We start from the raw sequence: 24,845 nt of genomic DNA, 5'->3' as shown, positions 1-24,845 counted from the left end.
AAAAACATATAACACAAAAAATAAAAAAAATTAGCGATCAAAAGATATATCAAGAAAAAAATATCAATCAAAAAAATATATTTAAAAAAGTTTGTTAAAGGAATCATATAACACAAAAAATAAAATATATTAACTATCAAAATATATAATAGAAAAAAATATCAATCAAAAAATATATTGTAACAAATTAAAATATATTTAAAAAAATATATATTTAAAAAAATTTATTAAAGTAAATAAATAATAAATTTTTGCCTGATTTAACCAGGCAAATGTGCACATTGCCAGGTTATTTCGTCAATGTATACTTTGCCGAAATAACAAAATTACCCTGCCTACCACTACCTCACATTGCCGAAAATATCCCGGCAATGTATACATTGCCGAATATTTCACATTACCGCTAACATATTAAATAAAAACTAGATTAAAAAAATATTAATATTTGCCGTTATAGCTCTGTCAAAATTGATCAATAAGCTATTCCTATATATGATTTTAAACTTTAATGTTGATTTTCTCATTTTAAACATTTGCGCAAGTGGAGCACTCCAATTCTAGCCCGACGCCATGATGAAATAAATTATCTCCTATTTATGAAACTTTTTTTTTTAGGATAATCTGAGATGAATTGGAGTTGGCAAAAGTTAGGTGAATTTAAAAAAAAAAACCCGTTTCATAAAAATAAGGAAAATTATTATTGTAATATTATTATTATCAAGAGACCTGCAGAGATACCATTTGCAAGGTCCGTCTCGGATTTTTAATATATTTGGAAAGATAAGGCCCGAGCCCTGGTATTATTTTATAATAAAAAATTTCAAGCCAAATCCGGCCTTGGTATTTAAAATTTTTCCTTAAAAAAAATAACACGTGCTGGGCTTAGGGCCGGGCCTGAAGATCTCTGATTATTACACAGTCATTTTTAAGCAGTAATTATATGATAAATATTTTTTTTTTGAAATAATAACCATATTCTTAAAAAAAAATAAAGTTTATTTTATAAGAAAGTGAAAAATATCAAAAATTATTTTAAAATAAATGTGTAATACCGAATAAGTACTAGCAAAAGCTATCCTAAACCCCCCCCCCCCCCATAAAATAGACAGAGGAAAGCTGAATAAATGTTAGCCACCTCCTCCTCCAGGAAAATCTTGACTTCTTCTAAGTAATTTTAAAACTTTTCATGTCTTTCGCAAAAACCAATAAAAAATATGAGCAACTACAAATTAGTTTTCCATAGATCCATTATCATCTCTAGCAATATCAATAATCAAGGTGGAAAGCCCTATCAATAAAAGTTCAAATAGACAAAATATAATTTAATTTATTCGATCTACAAATTTTTTTAAAATAAATCTAAATATTGACACAAGCCGATCGGCCTTGAAATATAAAAATTGTTAATTAACAGCTCAAATTTTTCTGTCCAATTTAATTTTTTTAAAATCACAGGTATATTTAGAATACATAAAATCTTGTAATAGTTCTTTTTTTTACTAAATAAATATTTTAAAAAATGTGCAACTAAGCGTTATATTTAAAAATTACATTTATTTTATTTGATTATAGCTAGATTCAATATAACATGACGCACTTGATAAAACAAACTTTAATTAATTAATGATATAAATAAATCCAAATTAGGATTTTTTTAAAAAAAGACACTTTTAAATTAATAATCTTCAAAAAATTTCATTTCATTTCATTTTATTTTTTCTAAAACAATAATAATAATTAAATAAAGATAAATTGAATAAATTTCTTATTATAACTAAGAATATACAAAGATGGGGTCAGAACTAAATTGGATAATTGTTTTCACATCGTGCTTATGTTTGATGAAACAATTTCATATCACCGAGAGTCAAATTCTGTTATCCCAAGTTAAATTATCTAATTATTTATCCAACTTTCCTGCCATAAATAAAACACCAAATTATGTTTTTTCCCCTTTTAATTTGGAACTGGCTTTGAGTGTATTGAACATAGGAACCCGGGGTTGCAACGCGAATATACCGGGCCTGACACCTAGAACAAATTACTTGAGAATTCGAAGTATTGTGGAACTTCTAAATGAAATAAAACAAGACGGAAATTTGACCTTAAAGATCAATAATGACTTGTACGCCACATCTGACGTTAAATTAATTGATAAGTATGTTAGAGTGATCGATAATATTTTCAGAGCCTCTGTATACTACGTAGACTTTAAAAATGATTTGGCAAGTGTCGTCAGTATGATAAACCAAAAAATATCCGATAATACGAATGGTTTGATAGTAGATTTTATCAAGCCCGACCAAGTTGATTCCAACACCGTTCTCCTATCAGTGAATTCTCTTTATTTCAAAGGCACTTGGAAGGAACCTTTCAATGAGTATTTCATCCTAAAAATTAAATATGTTTACTGATAAATTTAGGGCATGATAAGTATAAAATCTCAATATCAAACATAAAAATTTATTTCATGTAGTAAAGTTATTTTATTTTCGTCAAAGATAAATGGTTGCTCCTTCTTACATTAACCCATATTTTATTTTTATTTTTTTAAAAAGTTAAAAACTTATTTCACGCTTCCTTAATGCAAAAACATCTAGAAATAACTTTTTTTAAAAATAAAGCTTTAAACGGAATGGGTGCAATTTATAAGGACTATTAAGTGGTGCACTAGTTTTAAATGCTATTATACGAAATAAAAATACTATTATTAACATTTAATATTTTTTTAAAAAATGATATATACGCCAATATTATAATGACTATTTAGAGAAATGTTACTATTTTATTTAGCTGAGAGAGCAAGAGATGGTTCATTTCATCATGGGATCACAAATTAATATTTATTAGATCCTAATGTTACTATCGATTAGGATAAAAAATGAAAATTATATTTATTGATACTTTCACTATCGATGATCGAACTCTACTAAGCATATGTCACATTTAAAATAAAACGTTGGTTCAAAAAATTTTTACAATAATAAATATGTCTTAAATATTTTTCAACTCTTGTAAAAATCCTATGAAAGGTCTAAGAATGTATTTTCGTTATCCATATTGATATCATATTACAGAATTTGTAATAATTAAAATAAATACTATACTAAATTAAAATGCTATTATTAACATTTTATATTTTTTCGAAAAAAATGATATACCAATATTATAATGACTATTTAGAGAAATGGTGAAGCGCACATTTTTTGCTGAATCAGGCCCTAAAGATATCGATATGCTGATGGGTCAGGATATGACTCTATTAATGGATCAGAATGAGTTACTAAACGCTAAAATAATTGTCAAGGATTATTTTAAACCAGATTTCAAGCTAGTTATGCTAATACCCATTGATGATACAATGCCATTGTCAATAGTTGAGAAAAATCTAATGAATCACCCAGAGGAACTTTTTATTGGAATTTCTAAGGCCAAAAAAATTAATGCAAACTTTTATATGCCGAAAATTAATGAAGAATTTGAGGTCTCTCTATTAGATTTGCCATCGAAAAAACTTGTTTGCTGGAGAAGGTAAGATCAATTATTTTAAATTTTTTGACATAATATCTATCTTATATAATTATTTATTTTTTTTTCATATTTTTAACACCTAAAACAATTAGAATATTTATTTATTTGTAATTAATTAAGTGGTTTAAAAGATGATTGTTGATTGATTCTCTAAATAAATTTTCTATGATTAATTAGGAACGGCATCGACAACATCTTAAAGGGTTCAAAACTGGCCATCACCAAGATAAATCACAAAGTGAAATTGGAAATCACGGCTGAAGGTTCGGAAGGTGCTGCTGTTGTGGAATCTGATCTTATGGACAAAAGGTTGCCAAGAGAAATAACAATGAGCAAACCTTTCCTGTATTATATCATACATAAAGATGGCCCCATTATATTCAAAGGTCGATTTACTATCCCTTCTTAAATGCCTAGAGAGAGGTGGGGTTTTTCTTAAATTATATTTTTTTTAAATGATTATAAATCATTATAAACGTTTTGGTTATTAAAAAAAATCGATTATAATTATTAATTTTTCGTGATTAATTAGTTTTTAGTATTACTTATTATTATATAAAATCGGAATATATTTTTATTATATCTTTAGACTTATTGAAAAATTGGGAAATAAAGTGAATTGGGATTATTCAATTAAATTATTGCACAATACTATAGTTAACGTTAAATATCATAAATATTATAAGAAATTTTAAAATAGATTTTCAAATTAGAAAGTACGAATTTCAATTTTGGTATAATAGAATTGCGATAAACGTGAATAAGTATTATATTTATAAATCGGGTAAAAATTAAAAGAGCTATTGGGATTTATAATATAAGACATTTAAAACATTCACCCTTCCATTACACTCAATCAGAGCTAAACTTTCCCTAAAAATGCTGTATAAAATTAATTTTTCTTTTCATGATTAAATTTTCTTTAATATCCGTTTTTTTAAATTTGATTAATTTCAATACAATATAAATTAACAGTCTATGGTCTTGGAAAGAGCAATAACAGCGGAGGAAAATAAATTTGACACTTTATTGCCCAACATCATACAAAAGTATCTGCAAGAAAGATTTCTAAAAATCATAATATTACCTAACAGTAGTATTATCTGATTCTACCATAAGGTGGGGATAAGTTGCAGGGATAACAAAAAAAACTCTAAGATCGGTAAGAAAAAGGAAAGATACAGAATCTTGTAAGCTAAGGGAGGCAGAGGTAATTTATTGAACACTGTTAGCATAGGGAAGGAATTTGCTGGGGGTGGGCACTAGTATGTTATGTTGATTTATTTACTCAAATTTTATTGGAGATCTTAAAGATCACCTATCGCAGGGTTTTCTATATTACTTTTTTTTAAATAATAGTTTTGATTTTTCACATTTCTTTTTTTTTATTAGCTCAAAATGATTTTCGCAAAAAGTGGCAAATTTTGGAAGTATAGGATATCCCCATGCCTCTTTCCCCTATCTACGCCTACTTCCTTTGTCTTTCGGAAATACCAAAAACAAATTTTCATTTTTTAAAAAAATTTCAATATATCATTTTAATTATTTATTATTAATTTAGTGACAATTGAAATATGGAATAAAATTTTTACTATTATAATAATATTACATTTGCTATTTTCTACTTGACCATCTCAAATTTATACTACAATATTATATTAGTTTTTCCAGAATATATATCTACGTATTTTTGCAAATTTTTCTTTTAAATTAATAAATATTTCAATTACTAATATTTATCTTAAAAAAGGAAATTAAAAATCTGAACATCCAAAAAATAAGTATGCATCTTAAAAATAAAATTCTCAGCCTTATTCAAATTTAGTATTGTCCATTCTGAATGGAGATCTATGATAGGATCACTTATCTATTTATTCTAGTCATACTTTGCAACTAATGAAAAGCGGGAAAAAACTATCTATATAATCACATTAATTTAACAATAGACAGTGGTATAACCAACGACGAATCTATTTATCGAAAAATTTTAATCTTGATAGTCTTAGGATCACCACAGGACGGGGTGGGAGGGCTGGGGGCAACATGAGATAATTATCGAAATAAATTAGAAATGGAAGATATAAGATAATAGGGGTGATAGGAAGGGTAAGGGATATAATGGGTAAGGGATATAAGAGGTAAGGGGAAGGAGAGGTAGAAGGTATAAGGAGTAGAAGGAGTAAGGAGTAGAAAGGGTAATGGTTAGGGGGAGGTTTGGTTTTACAACATATTTATCATATTTTATTTTAATTATAGAATTCTTACTAAAATATTTATTAAAATAATTAAAAAAACCTAAGAAAATGTTAGAGGGTTCTAAAATTCCTTTGTTTAGGCGATATATCCTCAATCCAAAGCTTCCAAAAATAGTAAAATAGATAAAAATGTTACTTTGAAAGGGTGGACTTTGCTTTATCTTTTAACTTGTACATAAATAGTATATTTCAAATAATAAAAAAAATACCCAAATAGTTATAATCATACTAATTTTTTAAGTAAAGTAATTAAAAGTATTTTAATAACAAGATTAAAATAAGTAATATAAATGTAACAGCCTTTAACTAAAAAAAATAATGTTTTCGTTAAACAAATTTAATTTTAGTATAATGATATTTTTGTCGAACAAATTAATTTAAATAATATATTAGTAAAATAATAAATATATTATTCGCAACAGTTACTAATTCTATAGAATAGCCAGCATATAGTTCTAATCTAAATCCATTAAAAATATATAATTCATCAAATGAGGTGTTCAACATGGGCTGGCAGGCAGGTCCATAGGACATGTTTGGTAGGGATTCCCAAAACTGAGGGAAGAGAGTTAGAACCCTCTTCCGAGTCTAAAGCTAAATTACGCAAATGATATATATTTATCAAGTTTGCTAATATTCTCATTTATATTAATAGCTTGTTATATTTACATACGATTGTCAATAAAAATAAATTATTTTCTTTTTTATATAATTTTTTAAAATATAAAATATTGTATAAGCAATAATTTGCCTATTAAAAATTATAATTTTTATTTATTTATTTACACCCCCCCCCCCCCCCACTCCACTCTTCGTGCTCCATAATTTTTTTTTGCAATAGAACTTTTTCAGAATCGAATTTAATTGATATTTATAAATACACTTTCAAATTGATTCCTTACTAAAAATTCAAATAGTTTTAGAACATTTTAAATTTTAATTCATTTGGATCAAATCTGGCTGAGAACTCAGTACTATTCCTCAATAAGTTTGGAAAATGTGAAGGAGTCGTGAGAACCAATTAATTTTTATTACACATCCTATATTATATTATCGTTGAATATTGGATTTATGATAATTATAACTGTTAATTTAGTAGAAATACCTTTAAAATAATATCTAAAAAATATTCTCTGATGTGTAATTAATCTATTTTTTTAAAACAGTTTTCGAGTGCTAAAATAATGACTAAACTTTTAGCTAAGATTTTTCATCTCCGTCTCGGGTTTAAAAAAATATGATATAGTTCAAAATTGAAGAAATCATTATTCGCAATTCAATGCTTGAAAGATTTTGTTTAGCAAGAACCTGTAGATTTTAAAAGAATTTAAAAAAAATGATTAAAAATAAATATTATCAAATTTTTTAATGTTATTAAATTAGCTAATTATTATAAAAAATAGTTTAGGGAACCATATTTTTAAAAATAAACTAGCACACCCATTTTATATCAACTTTTAATAAGTAAACTATAAATTTATCAAGTCCCAATATTTATGAAAACTTGATTTATATATTTTTTCACAGCAAATAAATAAATAATTTCTTTTTATTTTATTTCATTAAAATTCCTTCAAATAATATTATAGCTAAATTATTTTGTAAAATAAAAAGATTACATAATGTTGAGTAATATAAAAAAAATTACAAAGTAACTTTCAATTTTACAAGAATAATAAAATATTCAAAATGAATAAGAATAAGAATATATTCAAAAAAAACATTATTTAAAAAAATGAAAATTTAAGTTTGGCATAACCCATCTAAGCTTGAGCTATGCCTACGACTTTGATCAAGTTATCATAAAACCCTGACAATCTTAAGTCTGTTTTCTTTGCTTCCCTGGTGTCAGTTTTAAAGGCTATCTCTCTTGATAGATCGTAAGATTGTGTCAATGTCTACTAATAATCGTTGGTGTATTGCTGATTTTCATATTAAATTTATATATACCATTTCTTGTGTCCTTAATACCTTGGTTCATATTGTTTATATCTAAGTTTAATAAGTTGTACTCTTTCTCTTCAACTTTGACATTGTCATCATCTGCGATTTCTTCAATATTTACAATATTTATTATTATTTAAATTTATTTGGTTCTGTCATTAGTTGGAACTAGTAATAAGAAATTCATTAAGGCTTGGGAAAATTCCTGTGAAAAATAATGGAGGCGAGTAAATAAAGTAAAATGAAAAGTTGGAGTTAAACACTCAAAATATTTTATTTATATACATATATAGAATACAATTAATATAAACCATTTAAGCCCAAATTGAAATGTATTATTAAGAGTAATATAAAAATGATTTATAAATTATCCACAGAATCAGAAATACATTTACTATAAGACATTCCTCTTTCCTAAAAACTTCGTATAATAGAAAAGACGACCCTAATATACATTCTATTAACCGGTAATTTCTTTAATATTTTGTTTGTTAGAGATATTACATCATGCCTTTATACCTTTTAGGCAAGCCGGAATAAATCGGAATCGAATTTAATCACTTTTTAATAGATAGTAGTTAAACGACATGATATTTATATCTATGAGTCTCGATATATTTTAATTAATATCCCTAGCGACTTCTAAATATAATTTAAAATACTGAATGTATGATGATCTAACCTGAGGATGGTTATCTGAGATCTGCATTTTCAGCAGTTATATAGAATAAAGTAACCGGTTTAGGGGAAATTGCTATTTAAGTTACAATGTAAAGTAAGAAATAAAATATTCGACATTTATAGTTCGAATCGACATGAGACTATTTTAGACCCAATATTCAATTCAGTCATTGTGCCTAGCCGTGACGGTAAAATATTATATGGAAAGTTGTGGGGAGCAATTGTTTGTATCTGTCCAACCAAGATATGAAGTCCCTTAAATGCCTAAATATCTTTACATTAAATATATTTCTTATTATTGAGATCGAGATTTTATATTTATCATACCCTAATATTACCAGTATACATATTTAATTTTTAGGAAAATACATATTAAAAGGTTCCCCCCAAATGCACTAGAAAAAAAAGAGAATTCATTTAGGAAAACGGGTTTTGGAATCTACTTGGTAGGGCTAAAATCTTCTATCAATGTGTCATCGGATATTTTTTGGTTGATCATACTGACAACACTTGTCAAATACTTTTTAAACTCTACGTAGTCTACAGAGGCTCTGAAAAGATTATAGATAACTCTAACATACACATCATTTAATTGGAGGTCAGATTTGGCGTACAAGTCATTATTGATCTTTAAGGTCAAATCTTCGTCCTGTTTTATTTCACTTAGAAGTTCCATAATACTACAAATTTCCCTATAACTTGATCTAGGTGTCAAGCCCGGTATTCTCTTGTTGCAACGGATTCCTATATTCAATACACTCAAAGCCAGTTCAAAACTAAAATGGGAGAAAACGTAATTTGCTGTTTGGTTTATGACAGGAAAGTTGAATGCATAATCAATTATGCAAGTTTGGACATCTAATCATAATCAACAGAGAGTAAATCTGGGAATGCTATGCCACTAATAATATGGGTAGCTAAATTACTATATTCTGAGACCTTTTACTTAAAATTTTTAAAAGAGTTGAAAAAATTAAGAGTTGGATCATAGTTAAAATGAAAGTTTAAAGTTAAAAATATAATTTTCATTATCGATCTTTATCAATAGCAACATTAGGCGATCCAAAAAAAATATCAATCTGAGATCCCATGATGTAATGAACTATCTATTGCTTTCTCAGCTAAATAATATTATATAATAAAATTAATTTTCATTCAGAATATATCCTATCCACCATGAATTCCTGCGTAGGAGCCTGCCCCCCTGGACAAATTTTACAAATTTTGGTAGATATCGTTTTAAATTAATAAAAAATTTTCTTAGTAATCCCCTAAATTTGACCGATCCAATATGGCTTAGACTCAGCGATAAATTTTTTTTAGGATAAACTGCCTTTTTATAAAAAATAAGGAAATGATTATTATTATCATAGACCTAGATACCATTTGCACTGCCCGACCCGGATTTTTTTTTTAAAATATACTTTATATATTTTTAATTTTTATAGCTAGATTTTAAAATATAAGGGCCCGACCTGGATATTATTTTATAAAACAAAATTTGAGCCGGCCTTATTTAAAATTTTTCTTTAAAGAAAATAACATGGACCGAGCTTAGGGCTGGGCCTGAAGATTTCTGATTATTACACAGTCATTTTTTAAACAGTAATCATATGATAAATGTTTTTTTTTTAAATATTCTTTAAAAAAAATTTAAAAAATTTAATAAAAAAGTAAAAAATATAAAAATTACTTCTAAAATAAACGTGTAATTCGGATTAAGTACTAGCAAAAGCGAATCTGAAACCCCTCAATATAATATATAACAGAGGAAAGCCATATAAATGTTTTCCTCCTCCTCCTCCAGGAAAATCCTGATCTCTTCTATGTATTTTAAAAACTTTTCATATCTTTGGCAAAAACAAATCAAAAATATATACAATTATAAATTATTGCATAGATCATCTACTCTAGCAATATCAATAATCATGGTCTATTGCCCTATCAATAAAAGTTCAGCAAAATTTTTAAAAATAAATCTAAATATTGACAAAAGCCGATCGACCTTGACATATAATTGTTAATTAACAGCTCAAATTTATCTGTCTAAGTTAATTTTATAAAATCACAGGTATATTTAGAATATATAGAATCTTGTAATAGTTCTTTTTTTTATTAAATAAATATTTTAAAAAATGTGCAACTAAGCGTTATATTTAAAAATTACATTTATTTTATTTGATTATCGCTAGATTCAATAAAACATGATGCACTTAATAAAACAAACTTTAATTAATTAATGATATAAATAAATCCAAATTGGGAATTTTTTTAAAAAAGACACTTTTAAATTAATAATCTTCAAAAAATTTCATTTGATTTTATTTTTTTCTAAAAAAAAAATAATTAAATAAAGATAAATTGAATAAATTTCTTATTATAACTAAGAATATACAAAGATGGGGTCAGAACTAAATTGGATAATTGTTTTCACATCGTGCTTATGTTTGATGAATAAATTTCATATCATCGAGAGTCAAATTCTACCACAAGTTAAATTATCTAATTATTTATCCAACTTTCCTGCCATAAATAAAACACCAAATTATGTTTTTTCCCCTTTTAATTTGGAACTGGCTTTGAGTGTATTGAACATAGGAACCCTGGGTTGCAACGCGAGTATACCGGGCCTGACACCTAGAACAAATTACTTGGGAATTCGAAGTATTGTGAAACTTCTAAATGAAATAGAACAAGACGGAAATTTGACCTTAAAGATCAATAATGACTTGTACGCCAAATCTGACGTTCAATTAAATGATATTTATGTTAGAGTGATCGATAATATTTTCAGAGCCTCTGTATACTACGTAGACTTTAAAAATAATTTGGCAAGCGTTGTCAGTATGATTAACCAAAAAATATCCAATAATACGAATGGTTTGATAGTAGATTTTATCAAGCCCGACCAAGTAGATTCCAACACAGTTCTCCTATCAGTGAATTCTCTTTATTTCAAAGGCACTTGGAAAGAACCATTCAATGAGTATTTTATCCTAAAAATAAAATATGTTTAATAGTAATTTTAGGACATGATAGATAAGTATAAAATCTCAATTTCAAACATAAAAATTTAAGTCCTGTAAAGATATTCTATTTTAGTCACACAAATTAGCCCATTTTTTTAAAAAAGAAATTTGAAAAACGCAAACCATTTTGCGCTTCCTTAGCACAAAAACATTTAGAAATGAACATGATAAGATTAAACATTATTTTTAACAAAACTCAAAACGGATAAGCTGCAATTCTTAAAGACTATTAATTGGTGCACTTTAAGTTTGAAATGATACTATTCTATATTTTTTAAAATAAATAAATGATATATCAATATATAAATTTTAGAGAAATGGTAAAGCGCACATTTTTTGCTGAATCAGGCCCTAAAGATATCGATATGTTACAAGGCGTGGATATGACACTATTAAGAGATTGGAATGAATTACTAAATGCTCAAATAATTGTCAAGGATTATTTTAAACCAGATTTCAAGCTAGTTATGCTAATACCCATTGATGATACAATATCTTTGTCAATAGTTGAGAAAAATCTAATGAATCACCCAGAGGGTCTTGTTGATGGAATTTCTAAGGCTAAAGAAATTATTGCAAACCTTTACATGCCAAAAATTGATGAAGAATTTGAGGTCTCTCTATTAGATTTGCCATCGAAAAAACTTGATTGCTGGAAAAAGTAAGCTAAAAAATTTTTAAATTTTTGACATATTATCTATCTTGTATAATTATTTATTTATTTTCTTGTTTTTTTACACACCTAAAACAATTGGAATATTTATTTATTTGTATAATAAAGGGGTTTAAAATGATTGATTCTATAAATAAATTTTCTATAATTAATTAGGAACGGCATCGACAATATCGTAAAGGGTTCAAGACTGACCATCACCAAGATAAATCACAAAGTGAAATTGGAAATCACGGCTGAAGGCTCGGAAGGTGCTGCTGTTGTGGAATCTAATATCGGATTCAGAATGATGTCAACGGAAATAACAATGAATAAACCATTTTTGTATTATATCATACATAAAGATGGCCCCATCATATTCAAAGGTCGATTTGCTAACCCTTCTTAAATGCCTAGAGATAGGTGTCACACTGAAAAAAAAATATATATTTATAAGGGGTTTCTTAATTATTTAAAAAATATTTGTTATTAATCATTATAAACGTTTAGGCTATAAACAAAAAATCGATCATAGAAATTTTTGGGGATTAATTAATTTTAGTATTACTTATTATTTATATAAAATAAATAATATAAAATATACCTTAGACTAATTGATAAATTGGGATTATTCATAAAGTTTGTTACACTATAATATAGCTAAATATCATAAATAAAATAATAGGAAATATTATTTTATAAGTAATTTTAAAAATGGTTACAAATTTCAATTTTGGTAATAGAATTGCGATAGAAGTGAATAAGCAATATATTTATAAATAGGGTAAAAATTAAATCAGATGGGCCTAAAATTGTAAAATATCTGATAATATAGACATTTATAACATTCACCTTTCAATCACACTCAATCACAGGAAACTTCCAATAAAAATATAGAGTCTTATTTTATCTTCTTGTTTAAATTATTTTTTAAAATTTAATTTCAATATAATTTGTCGATCTAATGGTCTTGGAAAGAGAAAGTAAATTTAAAACTTTATTGCCCCAGCAACAGCATCATATAAAAATATCTGGAAGAAAGATTTTTAAAGATTAAAATATTACGCGACAGTTATAGTCATCATAGGGTAGTATCAGTTGCTTCTACCATAGGGTGGGGGTAAGTTGTAAGATTATCAAAAAAACTCTCAGATCGGAAAGAAAAACAAATCTACCGAATCTTGTTAACAAATTCTAAAGGGGAGGCGGAGGTTTTTACGTTATAATTGAACACTGTTAGCATAGGCTAGAAATTTCCTAGGAGTGGGCTTTACTCAAATTTTATTAGAGATCTTAAAAATCACCTATCGCAAGCCTTTGGCTATATTGATTTTTTAATAATAGTTTTGATTTTTTACATTTCTTTCTCTCAAAATAATATTCACCCAAGAAAGGTAAATTTTCGAAGGGGTGTAGAGAACTTCCCATTCCCTATTCCATCTAGTATGGAATAAAATTCACACTACTATAATTCTATTATATTTGCGATTATCTACTTGCCATCTGTTTAATACAAAATTATCCTAGTTTTTTTTTATAATATTTATCTTATTTTTTTTGCAAATTTTGTGCCTTTTAATTTAATTAATTTTTTAAGTACTAATATTCATCATTATAAAGGAAATTAAAAATCCTGAACATCCAAAAATAACCATATTTAAAGAAGTATATATATTGCCTTACACAAATTTAATATTGTACATTCTGAATGGATATATTTAATATGATAGGATCACTTTTCTATTTATTCTAGTCATACTTGATAATTAACGAAAAGCGAAAAAGACCAAACTGGCTATTTAATAATATTAATTTAACAATAGACTATAGAAAAATTTGAAATTTGGCAGTCTTAGGACCACCAGGGAATGTGGGGATTGGGAAGGGGGGGGGGGGGGGTGACACAATATAATTATTGAAATATAATAGAAATAAATGTAAAATAAAATAAGGGCGGCAGGAGATGATAAGGGATAGAAGGGATAAGAGATAGGAGGGGTAAGGGGAAGAAGATGTAAGAGGTAAAAAGTAGAAAGAGTAAGGGGTAGGATGAAGTTTGATTTTACAACATATTTGTCATATTTTATTTTAATTATTAGTATTTCTTATTAAATAATTTCTTAAACAAACCCAAAAAAATGTTAGAGGGTTCTAAAATTTCATTTGGGAAATATAACCACAATCTAAAACTTCCAAAAATAGTAAAATTGATAACAATGTTAATAATTTTATAGAATATACACCACTTAGTTATAATCTAAAGTCCATTAAAAATATCTAGAGATACATAAAATGAGGTGCTCAATTACAGTAACAGGTAGATCCATAGGACATGTTAAGTAGGGATTCCCAAAACGGGGGAGGGGAGGGTTAAAAACCACCTGCGACTGCGAGTCTCGTTACACAAATTATATATGTTTATCAAGTATCCCAATATACTCCATATTTATAACTTATTATATTTGTACGCCATTGTCATACAAAAATATTCTTTTTTTAAATAAATTTTAAAAATATATATTATTGAATTAGCATAAATTTACCAATTAAAAATTATACTTTTTATTTATTTACAACCCCCCCCCCCCTTCTACCCTACCCCGTCTTCCCCCCCCCCTAACCTCTCCAGAATTTCTTTATGGAATTTTTTTCAGAATCGAATTTAATTAATACTTATTACAAATTGGTTCCATTAAAAAAATTCCAATAATTTTAGAATTCTGACTGAGAACTAAACGCTTTATTATATTCCTTCATCAAAATGTTTAGAAATTTGAAGGAGTCCTGAGACCAATTATTTTTAGCAACACACATCTTATTTATTATTTATGATAATGCAACTTTTAATTTTAAAGAAGTACCTTCAAAATAATATTCTCAGTTGGTGTAATTAAACTATTATTTTAAAACAGTTTTAGTGTATTCTTATTGCTAAAATAATAGATAAATATAGTTATAAGATTCTTCACCGCCGCCTTATCTTAACTCGCAATATACTGCTTAGAGGATTTTGTATTAGCAACTCACCTGTAGATTAAAAAAATATTTTAAAAAATGATTAAAAACTAAAAACTTGTAATTCTATAATTAGTTGCCCTAATTCTTAATTTATATGAAAATAAATTTCGAAATCTGTTATTATTTTTAATTCTTAACTTTGTAAGTTGAAGTAAGTTACAATAATAAGTACCAAAAATATTTTACTTTATTTTATTAATTTTTGCTTAATATATAGTTTTATTTTACAATGAAATTGTTAATAAATTATATTATTATTTTATTTAGTTTTATGTATTGAGCCAAATTGCTAATTAATTTTTAATAATAAATCAAAAATATTTATAAAAGAAAACTGCTGATATTGATTTTTTCGCTAGAAAATTTAGACAATATACGATTATGCAAAGTTCTCATAACTTTACCAATTAATTCTACAAAAAATGTAAATTTAGAATATATATTTATTTATATATTAGCTCAATAATACAGTAATTTTAAAAAATATAAATTCATATTTAACAAAAAAATAAATAGTATAGGGTTGAAATTTATTATGCTGTTTCTCTTGTGAATAAATTATTAATTTAGATATTAGCTAATATTAAAATAAAATAATTTAGAGTCACAACAAGGATTTACTTATAGCACCCCAAATAATTTTTACTCCCAATCCCCTGAAAATCATTATTGCCATTAGGTTTATAGCTAGAAAATTTTTCTTAGAGCAAATAGGTGTGTTGTTTTTGCATATTTTGATAAAAATTTGATACTTCTTGGGAAATTACATATTTTTATCACTTTGTATTTGATTTTTATTGTGAATAAACATTGAAATATGTGTTAGATAAAAAATAAAAATATGCAATATATTATATTATAGTCAAATATATATAACTGGTTAATCATAATTTATAAATTAAGGATAATTAAGCTTATACAAATGACATAAAATGCAAATTTTGCAATATTTTATAAGAAGGGAGACTAAAAAAGTTTGTTGATCTCTTCCTAAATGCTCCTAGTGACTAAGGCCCTACATCCCCAACTCAATTATGTAGACACTATACTTATAATAGAATAAATTTTAAAAGATCTTGCAAAAATTTTAGTACCATACTTAATAAATTAATTCTCTTATAATAATTAGTTTTATTTTTAAATTCTTTTAGATCATATAGAAATAAAATAGTAAATATTTCCCAACTATATCAAAATTTAATTATTATATTTTACATTTTTTTTTAATTATCAACGATTTTTAAAATTTTAGGGAATTGTTTTTATTCATTTAGAAAATCATATTTTCCTTGATATTAGAATATAATATGATATAAATAGGCATGACACTCCTGGAAATTTTCATATCAAACATCTAGGAGCCTGCTAATTTATCATTGGATTTTGGCCTGAGGCCATATGGTTTAACCTTACTATCTTTATGCACATACATGCATCTCTTCCATTCCAAAAAATGTTAATTCAAATCCTGTTGATATTTCCAAGAAAAAATAAATAAATATTCTGTATGAACCAATTACATTTTTATACCAAACAAGTCAATAGAAATATAGGTAGCAAAATCAGAGCTAATACATTAGAAACCAATGAATTATTTTCCCTAAAACAAAAAATACAAATGATTATTTTATAATATATTTTGCTTTTTATGAACTTTAATGTCACTTTCAATTTCATAGAATGAGCATATTTAATTTTATTTTTTAAATTATCATATTTTTTTTCTCTTTAGCTTTCACCTTTTCTGTGGTGTAAGCTCCTTCAACATCTCTCTCCACTTTATGTTATTCATACAATCTCTTTTATCTAATTTATACTTCTTTATATTGGCTCTAACTTTATGGCCCCATTGAAGTTTTGGCCCTTTTACGTTTGCCCATCACTTCCAAACTCTCAACCTTATTTCCTATGTAGTTCATAGGCCTTCTCATTGTGTGCCCATACCACCTAAGTCTGTTTACCACTTAGTCTTAATGGGCACTACCTTTAAACTACTTAGTATTCTTGTACTGCACACTTTATCCTTTCTTGTTACCCCAGCAATCATCCTCAGCATTCTCATCTTCATAGTTTGTAGACTTCTCTCGTCTGATTCTTTGGTTGGCCATGTTTCCGAACTATATAGAATAGTTGGTTGTACTATGGAACTGTAAATTTTTCCCTTTAATTTGTGTGGGATTCTTTTGTCAAATAGTACTCCAGATAATGATCTCCACTTTAACCACCCTTGATTAATCTTACTCTTTATCTCTTTCTATTGTGCCATTTGTTTATATATGGAGCCCAAATATTTGCAGCTTTCAATTGTCGATATCTGCCATTCATTTATATCAATACTCTCTGTTTCATCCCCTCCTATCACCATATACACCACCTTTTCTCTATTTACTTTTAATCCGTGCTTTTCTAGGATATTTATCCAACTCACTAATCTTTCTTTCATTTCATCCTTGGATTCGGCAAGTATCACAATATCACGGGACTGTTTGAGGTATAGACTGTGCTAATATATCTATTACTGTGATGAAGAGAAGTGGGCTGAGAGCCGACACTTTATGAACTCCTTCGGCTATTGTGAAGCCTGCTGAAGTACCTGTTGTGCTACGGACAATTGTTGTATGGCCCATATACATATCCTGTATTATTCTTATATATTTTCAGGAACCTTTTTGTGGCGTAGCACCCACCAGATAAGTTCTTGGGATTCTATTGAAGGCCTTTTCTAGATCGAGAAAGACCATGGCTTTTTGTTCTTTTCCCTGTATTTTTCACTCATTTGCCTAATTGCGTGGATAGCATCAGTTGTTGATCTTCCAGGCATAAAGCCAAACTGAGTCTCTCCTATTTCGATTATGTCTCTTAATCTTTTTTCTATTATTTTTTCGTGTGACATTAGTTTTATGCCCCTGTAATTTTGACAATTGTGTGGATCCCCTTTATTTTTGAAGATAGGAACTAGATAGCTCTGCCTCCATTTTTGGGGAACCTCTTCATTTCCTAGTATTTTATTTTACAGATTTGTGAGGAGATGTATTCCATTATTTCAGTGCTTTAAGGCTTTCTATTGGAATATCGTCTGGACTCCTAGCTTTGTTGTTTTTCATATGCTTGATGCTTGAGGCATGTGATTATTTCTTGTTCTGTTATAGGTTGTACAAGGTTTTGACATGGGGAGTGTTTGTCTAGATGAAGTATGTGAGGATTAAAGTTGAGAAGCTCCTGAAAATATTCTTTCCATCTATTCATTATTTCTTTTTCCTTTATTATCAATCCCATCTTCATTTTTGATTACTTTTGGAGCTCCGTTTATATCCCTAGAGTTCTTTTCTCGCTGTTTGGCTAATCTGTATATTTTATTTTGCCCTTCTTTGGTATGTAGTTCTTCATACATGTCATCGTATGCCATAGATTTGGCCCTAGCCACCGCCTTTCTCTTGGATTTTTTGTAATTTGTCTTGTCATCTGAGTTTTTCGATTTGAACCATATTTATATAGGGCTTTTTTCTCCTTTATAGTAGATTGTACCTCTTCATTCCACCACCATAGTTCTTTGGATGATTTGTTGCCTCCCCTTGTCAAGCCTAGTGTCGATTTGGCAGTGTCTATTAATCTGGATGAAAGGTCTGTCCACATTTTTTCACTGACTTGTGAGGAATCTATTGTTTTAATGTTTGCTTTGATTGCAAAGCCATCTGTCACTGTTTTTAATTTGCCCCATTTGATGCATGGTTCCAGTTTTATCTTGTTTTGAGTAGATTTATTTGAGATGTGTAAATCCATGACTAGTAGCTTGTGTTGTACGGCTATATCTTCTCCTGGTATGACTTTACAGTCTATTACATCTTTTACTTCTGCGAGAGATTAGCATGTAATCTATCTGTGTTTTCCTTGTACCACTTTCGTATGTTATTAAATGATTGACTTTTTCCTATAATAGGTGTTGGTTAAGGCAAGGTCGAAGGCTTGCGCAAATTTCAGTACGTGCTCTCCTTCATCATTTCTTTCTTCATATCCAAAACCACCATGATGCCTTTTGTAGCTATCTCTTGCTTTCCCCACATGCGCATTTAAGTCACCACCAATTATGACTAGGTCATCCTTAGGGATTTTCATACAGCTTCATCAAGGATAGCTCTAAAGTCATCTTTCTCTTCTTCCTTGCAACCCGTTTGAGGAGCATATACTGATAGGGTGTGTAGTATTTATTGACCAATGCAGAGTTTTATCTTCATTAGTCTATCAGAGATCCTGTTGACTTCTACTACTGAGGAGGTTAGATCTTGACTGAGGATGATGCCGACACCGTTCCTATTGCTAACAATTCCATTATAGTACAATTTATACTTATCTCCAACCATTAAAGTCTTCTGACCTTTCCATTTCGTCTCTTGAATGCACGCTATATCAACTTTTCTCTTGTTCAACATTGATGCCAATTCTCTCGTCTTACCTTTAAGCGTCCCAATATTCAAACTTGCTAATCTTGTTTTCTTTGCTTTGACCTTTACTTTACTTTTCACAGGATGGAGGTCTACACCCTGCGCGTCACTTGGAGAGAACGCCCTAGCTTTTATATTCAAATTTCTATTTGTTTCCTTCATTTTGTTTATTGGACAGGTATCCTTAGCACCCGGCTGTCCAGGCCTCTCGATGACCGGGGTGTCATCTCTAAGCTCCGAAATTCATCTTACACATCAGTCATCGAAGAAAGACTCGAAAGTTTTTATGCTCCTTACCAGGATTGAATCTGCGTCCTTGTTCGTCCTTCTGTTTCCAAGCAAACATCTAACCCATTAGGTCACCCCTGCGATATTTTTTAAATTATCATAATTTAATAAAATTGTCTTGAATAAAGTAGAGAAATATTTTTTTTTATCATAAAATAAAAACGTGTCCAAGAAAATAAAATATATATCAGTTATTAGATCTAAATAGTATATTTGGGGCAGCGATATTAATATAAATTTTAGTGTGAAAAATCACACGCATTCAAAACTTTTTATATTATATAATATAAATTTTGTAGGTTAAAATGATTTTAAATTTAATTCTAAACAAAATGTTTTTATAACTCTTAAAATTACACAATTAACTGAAATAAAAAAATAAAACGAATATTTATGTGAACCATTATTTTTCGGAATATACTGGGAGCTTCTATAATTCCCAACAAGTTCCACTCCTGGGACATGTCCGGAACGTTCTTTTCTATGTCCCTGATTTAACGTGATCGGTAAAGACCTTTTTTTTAAAGGAATGATTCATTTTACGATATCTAATCGAATTTAATTTTCTTTTATATTTCCGTTGTTTTGTAAATAGACAATCCTCAACCTTAATAACAAATCTATATTTTCTTGGCGTATATGACGGATCTAAGGATAGCGGTGGTGTGCAGCAGTAACATGAACCGGAGCATGGAGGCTCATCACCTGCTCTCCAAGCGGGGATTTCGGGTACGGTCATTCGGCTCAGGAACCAATGTCAAATTACCAGGTTTAGCCCAGGACAGGCCAAATGTTTACGATTTTTCGACCCCTTACGAGGTCATCCTCAGGGATTTAACCAGGCTGGATGAGCCGTTTTACACACAAAATGGCATACTTAATATGTTGGACAGGAATCGAAGGATCAAGGTATACATTTATTTAAAAAATAACATAATTGCTTAATTTTTTTATATAAAAATTATATTATCAAATCTATATTATATATACTCGTGTTTTGTTATAAGTTAATTTTGTAAAGTAACTAGTTAGAGTTACAAGTTGCATTCTTAAAAAAGGTAATTAAATTACATTTCAAAAGTAACTTATTAGTGCTATTTTTTTGAGAAATATAACTACTATCTATATTTTAGCAAATCTGAGCATCTTATAAAATAATCTTGTAGAGATTTTCCTGGCTGGCCCTTAATATCATGAAGGTATAAAGACTTCGAGAATCGAATAATGCAAATATTTGGTTCATATTTTGGTAATATCATGTCCCTTCGACATAGAAACCAGTTCCAGGTACAGAGTTTAAAATTTTGAAAAGGGTGTCAGGGTTTGGAGGGTATAAAGATATATTGACTCAATATATTAATAAAATAACATAAATTTTTTATTCTCTTCTATTCAGTTCTTTTTTTAAAAAAAAAATATTATTTAATCCAAAAGGTACTCATCGAACAAAATTAAAAAATGCCAAAAACTATTGACTATCCTTATATAAAATAAATTTAAAAAATTGAATTTGATTTTTAAAATTTTATTAGGTAAAAACAAAATAATTTAATATAAAAATTTATAAATCATAAAAGGTATATTACCAAAATATTAAGCGCAATTATAAATTATAAATAAAATTGACGCAAAGTATAAAAAGGAACTTTTTTGCACAAGGGAGTTGTTAGTTTTATTATCTTACATAATTTGAGATAAACCCCCCCCCCCCATACTTTTCGAACTAAAATTATACCTCCGGATTCATGACGATCTTCGGGACTTTAATTTATAATTACTGAACACCTTATTAAAGAATCCATAAGTATGATAAACCCCTGATTAAAAGAAAACACAAAAACCATATGTTCTTACTTTTTAATGTAATTAAATCAAACAAAAAAAGGGGCCTAAAAAAATTATATTTCATTTTTATGTGTTTATAAAGCTAAGCAAAAGAGGGACAAAAAAAAGTAGTTTGCCTCTTAATCTTAGTTAAAATATTATAATTCATAAAATTATGTCCCGGCCCGGATTTTTTTAAATATATTTTTAATTTTAATAGATAATAAGAGTGATTCAAAATATTTGGATTTAAAATATACGCCCATGCCGGGTATTTTTTTAAAGAAATTTATTAGGCCCAGGTCAGTTATATTCGAAAAATTGAAATAAAGACCGGGCTTAAGGCCGAGCCTGCAAAGAATAATAATTATATATCCGAATAACAAAAATAATAAATATAAAGGATAAAAAACGGATGAAATTATAAAAGGTTAATTTTTTTTTATATTACCCATACAAATTTATTTATATTCAGCAGTTTTTTTAAATAAATTTTTGTCCGGGGAATGTAACCTGGATCTTCAATTTTCTTAAATAACGGTACGCTATGCTTATTAGCTAATTTAATCTTAAATATATTGAAAAATATGTAATAATGACAATGATTTTTGATGGAGATAATGTACACCTAATATGGAATGCATCACATCGAACTCAATACCCTCTGAGCAATCTGAGGCAGAACCTGCTGTTTGTGGAGAAAATTCTGCCATATGGAATTATTATGTTTATGATGCAGGACAGAAACAGCAAACAGTAAGATGTGTAAAGGTGGAAATTGAATATAAGAAAAAAACGACTTCTATCCTTATCAGTCCATAATAAATGATTTCATCTGATATACTTAATCATAATTCTTGCTACTACTTGTTAGAAAATTAAATCCCAATCATAAAAATAATTTATATACCCTTAATTAAGCAATATATAAATTAAACCTTATAAAAACGAATTTAATAAAATTAAGTAAATAATAAGCAACACAAAAAGTCAAATTAATTTTACAACGGATACATGGTCAAGCCCTACTAAATACACTATTTTTAGGATGTATCTACCAACTTTATTAATGAAAAATGGGAGCTTAAATCACCTGTTATTAGATACTGTCCTTTATTGACCAACGTGCCGGGAAAAATATATATATGGATAATTTTCCCAAATTATAAACAAATATAATGTTGAGTTTGAGTAATTTATAGCGATAACATGTCATAATGCGAGCTCTAACGCAACGTTCAGAAAATCTTTTCGAAATTTCGCCTACATACTCAATTTGGTGGTTCAAGAAATTATAGAGTAAGTGGATGGACAATCATCTAGCTTAAGTATCTGTGATTCTTTTATAAAAATTATTACGAAAATCGCGTGCCCGCCATATTTGCGCCTATTAAATATTTCAAACTAAAATTAGACATAGCTGTAAGATGGAACAGTTCATTATATAATGATTTAAATAGCCTTAAAAAATGAGAAAGGCTATCAATTAGATGGTAACTCAGATTTAAAATGTAGCATAATCTGATTTATGTTGTATATGTCAGTTATTTTTATAAACTTTATTAATCGCGAATATATATATATGCTTTTTTTCATGGTAACAGTTTCTTTACCTGTAAAGGAAGTAACAACTATACCTTTAAAGGAGTAACGTTACATAACGATATTTTTGAGTAACGTCAACCTCGATAGTTTTTATTTTTATTTGCATATCATATTCCTACTATTTTGCTTAACCTTCCTCCTTAGATCCGCCCGGAAAGGTTTCAAGATTACTTCACCGAAATTTTGGCCAAAAGATCTCGCCCATCCGCTCAGGATAACAATGTCGACGTAATTGCCCAGGAAAATAAAGATATCGATAAGTTCGACATTATATTTACCTGCGAAGAGAGGGTGTACGATCAAGTCGTGGAAGATTTGGAGAAGCGGAATTGGGATTGGAGCGGAAGCGCTAATAATTCTAAAAAAGGCGAACTTAAAGGGTTAGTTCATTGGACAACAAAAATATATATATTCTAAGAATTTTATCTAACATTTAAAAAATTCATTCCATTTTGGAAGGGATAGGAATTATTATTTTTTGAAACTGTTATTTATAAGTTCATACCTTTTTTCTTATAGCAAAGATGTCCAACTAGAAGAAAATTACACCAATTCCTACGAGCCTGTCCACGTGGTCAATATTGACATAACCGATAATCAAGAGGAAGCCACCCTGGGAGCCTTTTTGTTTTGCGAAATTTGCGAATTGATGCGCGAATCGGAGGACTTGGACAATGACATTGACGAGATTTTGACGGAGGTCGAACACAGCTCCGACCGCACCATCCTGCACACCCTGTGTTTTTATTAATATTATTTATTTAAGTTGTACCCTATAAAAAAAATAGAATCTGAGCAGTGATTAGGGAGTTTAAAAAAAATTACTTATTACTTCACCTCATATAACAATTTTATTTATATATATACATACATACATATTTTTACAATATAATAATGCATGGAGTAATCTATAAGAAGTCAAACAAATATATCCTAAGGTGATGATCTATAAATTATACTATTTTTCAGATGCCACTTCCGACACTTATATAAAAAAATATATACTTACTGAAAAACATCATACACATTTGGAACAGATTTTTTTTTCTTTCTTTTCCTTCATCTTGAATTACAAATTGCTGCCAGTCGCGTTGAACGTCTGTTTCAGATATCGTGGAACCTCCAACTAGATTTAAATTATGAATTCGAAATTTCTCTTCGGATTGTTTTATTAGTTTTTTTTATCTAGAAAAGTGTCAGGCAAAAAGAAGATAAAAACCATATAATACAAATTTCCATTTCAGATGTCCAAAATCTCTTTATTAAAATTTGAAAAGTTTTAAAACTTTAAATCAATCCTATCCATATGGTATAATTATTAATTATTATTGTTGCGTTATATAAATAAAATAACCTTAAAGGATTTTTAAGATTAAAAAAAACGTTAATCGTTAATATAATTAAATTCCGTAATAATTCTAAACAGGGCAAAGATCATAATTTAACTTAATAATCTCACAATCTTTATTATTTATAACTAAACAATATTTAAAAAAAAAATTAATGCTCAAAATAAAAAAAGTTATTTAAAATTAGCCCTTTAAAAAAATAGGAATGAATATTTTTAGTATCGATAGCA

General features: G+C 28.0%; 3 protein-coding genes across 4 annotated transcripts; all 3 read left to right on the top strand.

Annotated features, from left to right (window-relative positions):
* The first annotated feature begins 1,790 nt into the window (after positions 1-1,790).
* On the top strand, positions 1,791-2,414 carry LOC135927062 (neuroserpin-like). Its single transcript, XM_065462998.1, has one exon. It carries the CDS (start codon positions 1,791-1,793, stop codon positions 2,412-2,414), a length of 624 nt encoding a protein of 207 aa, XP_065319070.1.
* An 8,396-nt stretch (positions 2,415-10,810) lies between these two features.
* Positions 10,811-12,501, top strand: LOC135927061 (serine protease inhibitor-like). The gene is made up of 3 exons (XM_065462997.1): positions 10,811-11,397; positions 11,754-12,101; positions 12,270-12,501. The coding sequence occupies exons 1-3, from the start codon at positions 10,811-10,813 to the stop codon at positions 12,499-12,501; spliced, it is 1,167 nt and encodes a 388-aa protein (XP_065319069.1).
* A 2,895-nt stretch (positions 12,502-15,396) lies between these two features.
* Positions 15,397-24,617, top strand: LOC135927277 (RNA polymerase II subunit A C-terminal domain phosphatase SSU72-like). Of its 2 annotated transcripts, XM_065463233.1 has the most exons (4): positions 15,397-15,534; positions 20,433-20,746; positions 23,411-23,646; positions 23,786-24,590. In XM_065463233.1, exons 2-4 carry the CDS (start codon positions 20,477-20,479, stop codon positions 24,015-24,017), a joined length of 738 nt encoding a protein of 245 aa, XP_065319305.1. In that variant the 5' UTR covers positions 15,397-15,534; positions 20,433-20,476; the 3' UTR covers positions 24,018-24,590. The 2 variants fall into 2 exon arrangements, with proteins under 2 accessions (XP_065319305.1, XP_065319306.1); XM_065463234.1 differs by lacking the exon at positions 15,397-15,534 and having other exon boundaries at positions 20,459-20,746; positions 23,786-24,617.
* Positions 24,618-24,845: the final 228 nt, after the last annotated feature.

The sequence above is a fragment of the Gordionus sp. m RMFG-2023 genome, chromosome 3 (genome assembly GCF_954871325.1).
Source record: "Gordionus sp. m RMFG-2023 chromosome 3, tfGorSpeb1-WG-v2, whole genome shotgun sequence".
Classification (NCBI taxonomy): domain Eukaryota; kingdom Metazoa; phylum Nematomorpha; class Gordioida; order Chordodea; family Parachordodidae; genus Gordionus; species Gordionus sp. m RMFG-2023.
The sequence above is the reverse complement of the archived record's forward strand: the minus strand, read 5'-3'. Positions and strand labels throughout refer to the sequence as shown.

Coding starts and splice junctions, on each gene's coding strand:
- LOC135927062 (XM_065462998.1), top strand. CDS start 1,791: ATGGGGTCAGAACTAAATTGGATAATTGTTTTCACATCGTGCTTATGT.
- LOC135927061 (XM_065462997.1), top strand. CDS start 10,811: ATGGGGTCAGAACTAAATTGGATAATTGTTTTCACATCGTGCTTATGT. Junction 11,398..11,753: donor TGGAAAGAACCATTCAATGA/GTATTTTATCCT, acceptor TATAAATTTTAG/AGAAATGGTAAAGCGCACAT. Junction 12,102..12,269: donor AAACTTGATTGCTGGAAAAA/GTAAGCTAAAAA, acceptor ATAATTAATTAG/GAACGGCATCGACAATATCG.
- LOC135927277 (XM_065463234.1), top strand. CDS start 20,477: ATGACGGATCTAAGGATAGCGGTGGTGTGCAGCAGTAACATGAACCGG. Junction 20,747..23,410: donor ACAGGAATCGAAGGATCAAG/GTATACATTTAT, acceptor CTTCCTCCTTAG/ATCCGCCCGGAAAGGTTTCA. Junction 23,647..23,785: donor AAAAAAGGCGAACTTAAAGG/GTTAGTTCATTG, acceptor TTTTTCTTATAG/CAAAGATGTCCAACTAGAAG.